Consider the following 10,536-nt stretch of genomic DNA (forward strand, 5'->3'; position numbering starts at 1 on the left):
TCAAAATGGCTTAAAGGTTAAATGTAGACATGACACCATGAAATTCCTAGTTGAGAACACAGGTATAACAACCTCTGACATGAATCATAGCAATGTCTTCTTAGGTCATCTCCCAAGACAAGAGGAATAAAAGTGAAGTAAACTAACGGGGGAGCTTCTCTGGTTGCTTGGTGGTAAAGAAGCTGCCTGCCAACGCAGGAGGTGCAAGTTCAATCCCCGGGTCAGGAAGATCCCCTGGAGAAGGGAAGGGCACCCACTTCAATATTCTTGCCTGGGAAAATCCCATGGACAGAGGAGCCTGGTGAGCTACAGTTCACAGTGTTGCAAAAGAGTTGGTCAGATACAACTTAGGGACTCAACAACAACAAAACTAATGGGACCTAATTAAACTTAAAAGCTTTTGCACGGCAAAGGAAACCACAAACTAAATTAAAAGATAGTCTATGGACTGGGAGAAAATATTTGTGAACTGTGCATTCAACAAGGGCTTAATTTCCAAAATATATAAGCATACAACTCAATATTCGGAAAAAACAAGCAAGCCAATAAAAAAAAAAGGCAGAAGATGTAAATAGATATCTTACCAAAGCAGACATACAGATGGCCAATAGGCAAGTGGAAAGAAGCTCAATATTGCTTATTATGAAAGAAGGACAAAGCAAAACTACAATGAGGCACTGCTTCACACTGGTCAGAATGGCTATCATCAAAAAGTCTACAAATAATATACACTGAAGAGGTTGTGGAATAAAGGGAACTCTTCTACACTGTTGGTGGGAATGTAAATTGGTGCAGCCACTATGCGAACAGTAAGGAGGTTCCTTAAAAGACTAAAAATAGAGTTGCCATATGATCCAGCGATCCCATTCCTGAGCATATACCTGAAGAAAACTCTAATTTGAAAAGTACATGCACTCCAATGTTCATAGCAGCACTGTTTACAGTAGCCAAGACATGGAAGCAATCTAAGTGTTCACCCACAGATAAATTGATAAAGAAGGCGTGATATATACATACAAAGGAATATGACTGAGCCATAATAGAGAATGATATAATGCCAATTACAGCAAACATGGATGGACCAAGAGATTATCATACTATGTGAAGTAAGTCAGACAGAGAAAGACAAATATTATATGACATCACTTCTATGTGGAATCTAATGAATGATACAAATAAACTTCTTTACGAAACAGAAACAGATTCACAGATACAGAAAGCAGACTTATGGTTACCAAAGGGAAAAGGGGGTGAAGAGGATGGGGGAGGGATGAATTAGGAGTTTAGGATTAGCAGATACAAACTATGATGCATAAAAGAGATAAACAACAAGGCCTCACTGTATAGCATAGGAAACTGTATTCAATATCTTATAATAAACTACAATGGAAAACAATCTGAAAAAGAATATATATAGATAATCGAATCACTTTGCTGTATACCAGAAACGAGCACGACATTGTGAATCAATTATACTTCAATTTAAAAAACAAAAGAGCGAATTCCCTGGTGGTACGGTGGTTAGGAATCAGCATTTTCATTGTTTTGGCACTGGTTCAATCCCTGGTCAGGAACCTAAGATTCTGTAAGTTGCACAACAGGGCAAAAGAAAAGAAAAAGATGAACATTGGGGTACACGTGTCTCTTTCCCTTCTGGTTTCCTCAGTGGGTATGCCCAGCAGTGGGATTGCTGGATCATAAGGCAGTTCTATTTCCAGTAAAGAATACATTTGAATCAGTTCTAATGAGGTGGATGAAACTGGAGCCTATTATACAGAGTGAAGTAAGCCAGAAGGAAAAGCACCAATACAGTATACTGATGCATATATATGGAATTTAGAAAGATGGTAACAATAACCCTGTGTACGAGACAGCAAAAGAGACACTGATGTATAGAACAGTCTTGTGGACTCTGTGGGAGAGGGAGAGGGTGGGAAGATTTGGGAGAATGGCATTGAAACGTGTAAAATATCATGTATGAAACGAGTTGCCAGTCCAGGTTCGATGCACGATACTGGATGCTTGGGGCTAGTGCACTGGGACGACCCAGAGGGATGGTATGGGGAGGGAGGAGGGAGGAGGATTCAGGATGGGGAACACATGTATACCTGTGGCAGATTCATTTTGATATTTGGCAAAACTAATACAATTATGTAAAGTTTAAAAATTAAATTAAATTAAAAAAATATCAAAAAAAGAAAAGAAAAAGAATATTTAAAACTTAGAGAGAAAAGGAGTTCCTAAGGAACAACATTAGACACCTTCCATTCCCATCCTCACCATGTACCCTCATTCTCATCTACCACTTTTTTAATTGTCTCCTAATGTTGACATGTTCTCAATATTTTTTCTGTTCTCTACTGGTTAATATATAAAAATCCATGTTATTTCCTGTATATACAGGATTGCATGCTTCTTTCCACAGGCTTCCCTGGTGGCTCAGTGGTAAAGAATACACCTTCCAATGCAGAAGATGTGGGTTTGGTCCCTGGGTCCGGAAGATACCCTGGAGAAGGTAATGGCAAACCATTCCAGTATTTTTGCTTGGACGGTCCCATGGACAGAGGAGCCTGGTGGGCTACAGTCCATGGGGTTGCCAAAGGGTCAGACATGACTCAGTGACTAAACAGCAGCATACTTCTTTCTTCATCTACTTCCTCTTTTTTGTAATGCACATCCTCTAATACCTTTTGACAAAAAGCTCATTGGAGGCAAAACTTTTGAGGATTTGCACTTCTGAAATATCTTTATTTTCATGTTTAAATGATAGTTGATTGCATATAGAATTATATTTGTATTTAGCTTCAGATAAAGAAAGCTGAGTGACAAAGAACTGACATTTTTGAACTGTGGTGTTGAAGAAGACTCTTGAGAGTCCCTTGGACTGCAAGGAGATCAAACTAGTCTATCCTAAAGGAAATCAGTTCTGAATATTCATTGGAAGGACTGATGCTGAAGCTGAAACTCCAATACTTTGGCCACCTGATGTGAAGAACTGACTCGTTGGAAAAGACCCTGATGCTGGGAAAGATTGAAGACTGGAGGAGAAGGGGACGACAGAGGATGAGATGGTTGGATGGCATCACCGGCTTGATGGACATGAGTTTGAGCAAGCTCCAGGAATTGGTGATGGACCCGGAGGCCTGGTGTGCTGCAGTCCACGGGGTTGCAAAAAGTTGGACATGACTGAGCGACTGAACTGATAGCTGCAGGTCAGAGCCTTTGAATTTTTAGTTTTACTTCTGTATCTTCTAGTTTTGTGTTGATTCTATTTTTTACAGTTGATTGTTAATTGGAGGATAACTGTTTTATATGTTGTGTACAACACCATGAATAAGCTATTAGTATACATCTATCCCTTCCCTCTTGAGCTGATTCCGTTTTTATTCTCCATCTTCGGGTATGACTTAGTGTTTCTTTCTGAAAGCAGCATCTTTCTTTAGAGTAAGTTAAAGTCACAGAAAGTCACAAAATGTGTTTGGTTGTGGGGAGTGAGTGGATTATTCAATTTCATATTCTTCATTTATAGGAAATTTTCTCACAGTATTTCTTTGGAGATTTCCTTATCATTGTGATCTCTTCCATTCTGGAATTCTACTAGTTGGATTTCTTGGATCGACACCCAGAGACTGAGTTGTGGAAGTCCTCATGTGTAGTGTCCACGGTGGGCCTTGATCCTCCCAGCAATGATTCCAATTTGGGTTTCTCAGAGTGTTGCAAGAGCTCCATGAATCCCTGTGTCCATGAAGCATCGTGTGTAGACTGAATATGTAATGTGTTTCACAAAATAGGGACTAAATTAAGCACATGTATTTCCTGATGTGATTAAAAATACACTTATTATAAAAACATTGTTATTCATTGATAATCATTATCTTCTGTTTCTCAATTAAGTGATTGTGTAAATATACCCCATGTAATTTGAGAGTGCTGTCAAATGAATAATAAGTTCTGTTACTTGAAGCATTTGGAAACACGTGCCCTTGTATTTACAGAAGTGGTCTCAGATTCACATCCCAATTTTAGAAGGCTCACTTTGGCATCCGTGAGGTGGTATCACAGGATGGGTATCACAGAGCCCAGGAGACCATTTAAGAGACTTTGGTCCAAGCCGGGAAGGATGAGGGCTGGATTGTGACGATGGCTGTGAGGATGGAAAGGAGGGCCTACTCAGAAGCCACAGTGGAGGGGGCAGAACTTAGTGAATCTGCAGATGTCAGAGGCGAGATGAGCTGTAGTAAGCTGACAAAGCTCCTTAAAGATATCCATATCTTAACCCCTAAAATTTGTAACATTATCCTTCCAAGGCTCAAAAAAAAAAAAAAAAAAAAGACTTCACAGATGTGATAAAGTTACAGATTTTGAGATGGGGACATTTAACCTGAATTCTCAAGGGTCCTCTAAATGCAATCCCACGTGTTTTATATGAAGGAGGTAGAGGGAGATTTGGCAATGTGATCCCACAGGGCAGAGATCAGAGTGATGTGGGTGCAAAATAAAGAATGCTATCAGTCATCAAAGCTGGAAGAAGCCATAACAGATTTCTACCTAGATCTTCCAGAGGGAGCATGGCCCTCCTGACACAATGATTTCAGTAGAGTGTAACAGATTTGGGGGTTCTGCCCTCTGAACTTTGAGAAAATAATTTGACTGAAGTCACCACGTGTAGGATCATGTGTTACAGCAGCCACTGGAAACTGGTCCAGAAGCCTATGATATCTTCCAGTTTTCACTAGATGATGGGTCAAGTAGCTGGGAGGGGGTCACCTGAAAGAGGAGTAGGTTACGGGCAGATGGTGTTTTCAGTTTTATACTTTCCTTCAGCTGTAACTGTGGAGTGCTTGAAGGGTGTTGTCCAGGTGGCAGCTGGATGCTTGCTTCTGGAGTTCTTGGGACAGTTGGAGAGAGGAAGCATTAAGCCAAGAGGTTGGTGAAGGTAGAGATGCCGATGATCAATGTGATTGTGCAGAGTGAGAAGGAGTTAACCTTTGGCTGAGCCCTGAGTATTCACTAAAAACTGAGAAGAAAATGGAGAACAAATTGCACTGGACAATTCATAGGTTTGAAACCACAGTGAAGGTAAAAAGACCAAGCAGTTTGGTTATGGTTAATATGAGGACAAAGTATGAATGATGCTGCTGGTTGGAGGTCACGTGACTGGCCAGGTATGTTGTGCATACTGCGTGCGTGCTCAGCCGCTTCAGTCGTGCCTGACTCTTTGTGACCCCATGGACTGTAGCCCTCCAGGCTCCTCTGTCCATGGGATCACCAGGCAAGAATACTGGAGTGGGTTGCCATGCCCTTCTGCAGGGGCTCTTCCTGACCCAGGGATCAAACCCACATCTCCTGCATCTCCTGCATTGCAGGCAGATTCTTTACCCCTGAGCCACTGGGGAAGCCCCAGATATGATGTGCTGCTGCTGCTGCTAAGTCGCTTCAGTCGTGTCCGACTCTGTGAGACCCCATAGATGGCAGCCCACCAGGATCCCCCATCCCTGGGATTCTCCAGGCAAGAACACTGGAGTGGGTTGCCATGATGTGGGTATCCCTCAAATCAAGACCAGTAACAGGAATGTTTAACTGCTTTTTACCCTTAAGTATCCCTTCATCCTCTGGTGGCTCAGTGGTAGAGAATCCGCCTGCCAGTGCAGGAGCCGTGTTTGATCCCTGGGTTGGGAATATCCCCTGGAGAAGGAAATGGTAATGCATTCCAGTATTCTTGCCTGCGAAATCCCATGGGCAGAGAAGCCTGGTGGGCTATAGTCCATGAGGTCGCAAAAGAGTCAGACAAGACTGAGAGACTAAACAGCAGCAACACCCCTTCATCATGGCACCATGAGTGGAAAACCTGCAGAGAAATGCAGACTGATACATAACCAGATATTTCTTCCTGAGAGCCCTGCACCTCAGGTTTCTGTGGCTAACTGGATATTGGGCCTCTAAAATTTACTAGTGATGACACTCAATGGTCACTTCATGATGAAAACCACCCCTACTCAAAGCCAGAAACAGCTGAATAATAACAGGACAAGCAGAGAAGTGCAGGGTAAATCATTTATTGAGCAAGATGTTGAAACCTCTACATTTTCAATGGAAGATCAGGTGATTATGCAGAAGAAGGATTTAGTACAGCTTTCGCATCTGTGACAGTACAATTCAGCAGTATTTTCCCCTGAAACAGAAAAAGAAAGAAAGAAAGGAGAGATCATTCTTGCTGCTGGAGATGACACATTAACTACATTAACACAGACTCTCATTCACAACTACGTGGTCGATGAAATTTCAACCAGCCAAAGGCAAGTGGGAGGGCCCGAAGCAGGAAGCCAGAGTGCATGGTCAATGACATAGACCTGGTACAATCACAGCAAACCACGCAAGTCAGGAAAGAATGCTTTCCATAGACAAGCAGATAAACTGTGAGGTGGTCATCATGGGCAGGACTTGGGTTTCCAAAGGAGGGAGGAGGATGAAGTTTGGAGGGGGCAGTCCAGGCATTCTTTTCTCTGATCTCCCAGGAACCCCACATGTTCAGTCCAAAGGGGACACAGGGTTACAGGATCGGGGCGGGAGTGAGGGGAGAGTAGGACAATCTCCTGCTGCTCTGAGCCTTACGATGGGGCCAGGACAGCACACGTCCTCCTCCTCAGGACACTCTGGACCACTTGGCACCCAGGGGAGTGACCCCAGAAGGAGGAACATGTCCAGAGGCCCTGTGCAATCTTCCCTAGGGGAGCTCGGCAGGCGGGATGTCACCATCCAGCCGGTGGCCAAGGGTCGGAAGTGAGCAGTGACAGCTGCCCGCTTTGGACCAGCCCGCTGACCCCACTCCTGGCATGTGCAGCTGAGCAGAAGCTTCTGTGCAGCAAGAAGGATATTACCAGTACGTTGGTAATGATTAATCTGTTTTTGACTGAGAATCTATCCGTGCATTGCTTCACTTCCATCTTGGCAGCCACGGCTTCTGGAGGTGCATTGTACTTGGCAAGTGACAGCCTGTACAGCAGGTCAGGAAAGTAGAAGAACTCTGTCAGATCCACAGCAAACGTTGGACAGACAATTGCATTGGCTGGAGCAGAAGGAAAAGAGATACAATTGATGTAGGGAAAGTCACTTTCCCCCGTGGTTCTCTGAATTAGAACAAGACAGCAACCCCAAGGGTGTTACAATCTCATCTGGTAATTGTGCCAATGGCAGCGTGGGACCCTAGGGCTGTGACTCCTCAAGACCCCGGAGCAAGTGGCTGAGCCAGGACTAGAAATCAGTTTCCCTGAGTTCAGTTTTTTTCCTTTTTTTAAAGTACACCCACTACTTTCCAAAGCTCCCTCGCTTTGCTGAAATTCACTTTCCTTCGATTTAAAAAAAAAATCAAGTTTTGCCTATCAGTTGAGTGACACCGTATTTTGTCTTGGATACTGGGGAAGAGGAGATTCTAGGAACTGAGTTTTCAAGTGAATGGTAGAATCAGATCTTACCAGCGATCACAGAAGGGAGGAAGAATAAACCTGGAGAAGAGTATGTAAACTATATGCTACTTTGAGACTAAATCAAAGCATAGGTTTCTATCATTGGATGCAGATGTAGCTAAAAAAAAAATCTAATCAATTTGAACACATTTGAAGCTTATACACAAAGTGATGATTGACTCTTGTATTCTGTAGTGATGTACAGAATTCTTAGAGAAGGTGAGAGGTAGGAATGGGTGCTCATTCCTGACCCCACCAGAAGGGTGCTGAGGCCAGAAGTGATCACCTTTTCCTGGTCTGGATTGTCCATCCCCACCAACTCTTGACAGCCACCTGGCAGCCTGGGATGTATTCTGTCAAGGCTCTGATCTGCCCCCTGGTCAGACATCAAACTATGCAGGGAATTTGAAAGGGCAGCACAGGGAAAGAGAAGGACGTTTAGCAAGTTCGATAAAAGAGAAACACTCAAAGGGACTTGCACCAGTATTGACGGCATGAAGCAGAGCGAAAGTATGGATGAAGAAGTGGCTGGAATTAACTGTAGAAAAATGAAGTCTGTGACTCTAATGATCACACTAGTTCTACCAATCCTGGTGGAAAGACTCCTAGGAAACAAGTGGCATTTGTAGATATCTGAGTGCTGCTTATTTGCAGACCCCATTTGAAGATCTTATATTCAGAGATTCAGAGAACACTGACTCTTCCTGAAGTAAAAATCTCTCCCCAAAACCCTTCCAGCTGTAACATTTTCTGAGTCTGAGTCTATTAGTTAAAAAGGCTGTCAACTCAGCTGTCACCTAAGAAACTCTAGGAGCAAGAACAGTGGTAACTACTAAATATCTAGACTCTTGACACACTTAATCCCACTTTATTGTGGTAAACTACTCTTGCTGGACCCTGAAAAATGGAATGATAAGAGGATTATCTGGAGAGACTAAGCATTTTGTTCAAGGTCAAAGTACTGTGATTCACATCCAAATCTTACTAGGTCACACTGCTTCTGAAACACAGATCACAGACGAGGAGTGAGACTTTGGGTGGAAAGCTTTTAAAATTTGCCTGCAATGAGTTTTTGGTAAGAGTTCTAGAATATATTGGAAATTGATCAAATGAGGCCTGGGCTTGTGGGGGACTCACTGTCAAGTAGAGGAAGAGGTTTGGATTCTGATATGTTGCTTCCCCACTCCCCAGATAAGTTCACCCAGTGAAAATACAAGGGAAAAGTTCTCACCAAGGCTGGTGCTGGGCAGATTAGAAAGGATACTCACCCTCGTAGTAGCAAAGGGCCAGAGTAACCAGCAGGGCAGTCACAGACAGCCTCATGGTTTATTTTGCTTTGAGTTTTCAGCCTTGGTGAATGACAAGCAATCAGGAGCTGGACTCAGGAGCCTGGGGAGCCCAGGGCTATTTGTACCTGGAGAGCTCTGTTGGCCCTGCCCACATGGACATACGGCAGGTGGCAAAGTCTGGCTTCCAGCCCTTCCTTCTTCACTCAGGGCTTGATGCCATCCACAATGTCACAATGGCTTGGCCAAAGTCCCATTCACAGATACCATACACCTCTGCTTTGTAGTAAAAACCAAGGTTGTAGTTTCACAAATGTATAATCGGTTAATGGATGCAAAACCCCCTGGGTGTCGGTGCTTGGAACAGAGAAGATGATAAGCACATCTTCCTTGAATAAATTAATGAATAAGGATGAACAAAGCTTTAGCTCAGTTAGGGTACATCTTTAGTGTAAGATTATGCCTTAAGGAGAAAGGTTAGTAGCATGGTGACAACTGTGAAAGAAATCGGTGATTTTCAGTATCCCAAGAGAAAAAGGTGTGAAGACTAAGAACATCCCCCCAACTACTAAATTTTTCTACTCTGTTTCAAAAAATATCACAAGAGATTTCATATCAAATTAAGCTCTAATTTGATGAAAAGGATCTCCTCTCGACTTTTCCTTGTCAAATAGGAGAGTCACACCTTCTGAGTCACAGGGTCCCAGCAGCAGAGAAGCCCACAAAGGCTCATCCTCTCCCTAGTCATGAGCAGAGGCCTTGTGGAAACACAGGGAGAGACTTAGACAATCCTCAGTAAAGGCATTGGGAAGTCAGGCTGCTTGTGTAAGGGGACATATTTGAGTGGCACTCAAGAATATATATATAACTGGGGGACTAGAGAGAAGCCCATATGCTGCAGTGAAGACCCAGCACAGCCAATATATATATATATTTTTAAAAGAATATGTAGAATTTTGACATGAAGGAGTGCTTGCAGGGGGGATCGCAGGGCAGCACAGCGTAAGAGAGGACAAGACGGCATAAACTATGGGACTTGTTGGGGGGACATCAGCTACCCAGGTTACCCCAAAACTTACACATGGTGGAATGGGGTAGAGTTTTGACTGGAGAGACAGGACTAGCCAAGTCAGGAGCGTTTCCATTGCCTTCTGTGACAATGGTGGCAGAATGGATGGGTGAGATGTGACACATGTGGATTTTTTTTTTTTTTTTTTTTTTTTGCCTCAATGCTTTCATGCTGGCTTTCAGATCTCAAGTCAAAGTCTCGTGGGTTTTTCCTACCCATGATGATGGATAATATAAAAAAAAAAAGAAGGGAGGCAAAGAAGGAAGGCAGGAAGAAATGGAGGGAGGAAGGAAGTAAAAGAAAACACAGTATCAGAAAAGATGTGGAGAAATCGGAACACAGTTGCATTTTTGGTGGGAATGTAAAATGGTGCGATCACTAAAGAAAATAATGTGGAGGTCCCTCAAAAATTCAAAAGAATTATGATCAATCAATTCACCTCTGAGTATACATGCAAATGAATTGAAAGCAGGGTGCACATACTTGCTTCCCCATGTTTACAGCAGCATGATTTGCTATTGCCAAGAAGTAGATTCGACCCAACAGTTGAATGTTGAATGAATCATCTGTAAACAGTTGAACGAACCATCACCATGTGGTAGATCCATAGAATGGAATATTACTCATATTCAACCTTATGAAGTAGGGAAACGGTGTCACATGCTATCTAGGGATGAAACTTGAGAGCAGGTAGTACACTAAGCGGAATAAGGCAGCC

At 43.0% G+C, this 10,536-nt stretch overlaps 1 protein-coding gene across 2 annotated transcripts; it reads right to left on the minus strand.

Annotated features, from left to right (window-relative positions):
- Nucleotides 1-6,040: 6,040 nt before the first annotated feature.
- Nucleotides 6,041-8,978, minus strand: LOC147342051 (secretoglobin family 1D member). Of its 2 annotated transcripts, none has more exons than XM_086384509.1 (3): nt 8,732-8,978; nt 6,879-7,066; nt 6,041-6,172 (listed from the first exon to the last, which is right to left on the minus strand). In XM_086384509.1, exons 1-3 carry the CDS (start codon nt 8,784-8,786, stop codon nt 6,107-6,109), a joined length of 309 nt encoding a protein of 102 aa, XP_086240635.1. In that variant the 5' UTR covers nt 8,787-8,978; the 3' UTR covers nt 6,041-6,106. The 2 variants fall into 2 exon arrangements, with proteins under 2 accessions (XP_086240635.1, XP_086240636.1); XM_086384510.1 differs by having other exon boundaries at nt 6,885-7,066; nt 8,732-8,943.
- Nucleotides 8,979-10,536: the final 1,558 nt, after the last annotated feature.

Source organism: Bos grunniens, chromosome 29, assembly GCF_055505025.1.
Source record: "Bos grunniens cultivar Pamir isolate PY7600 chromosome 29, Bosgru_T2T1.0, whole genome shotgun sequence".
Classification (NCBI taxonomy): Eukaryota; Metazoa; Chordata; class Mammalia; order Artiodactyla; family Bovidae; genus Bos; species Bos grunniens.

What these genes read in the sequence shown, in the direction of transcription:
- LOC147342051 (XM_086384509.1), bottom strand. Translation starts at nt 8,786, where the DNA reads ATGAGGCTGTCTGTGACTGCCCTGCTGGTTACTCTGGCCCTTTGCTAC. An exon ending in GGCCCTTTGCTACTACGAGG is followed by an intron (nt 7,067 to 8,731) that starts GTGAGTATCCTT and finishes CTTCTGCTCCAG; the next exon opens with CCAATGCAATTGTCTGTCCA. An exon ending in TAATCATTACCAACGTACTG is followed by an intron (nt 6,173 to 6,878) that starts GTAATATCCTTC and finishes TTTCTGTTTCAG; the next exon opens with GGGAAAATACTGCTGAATTG.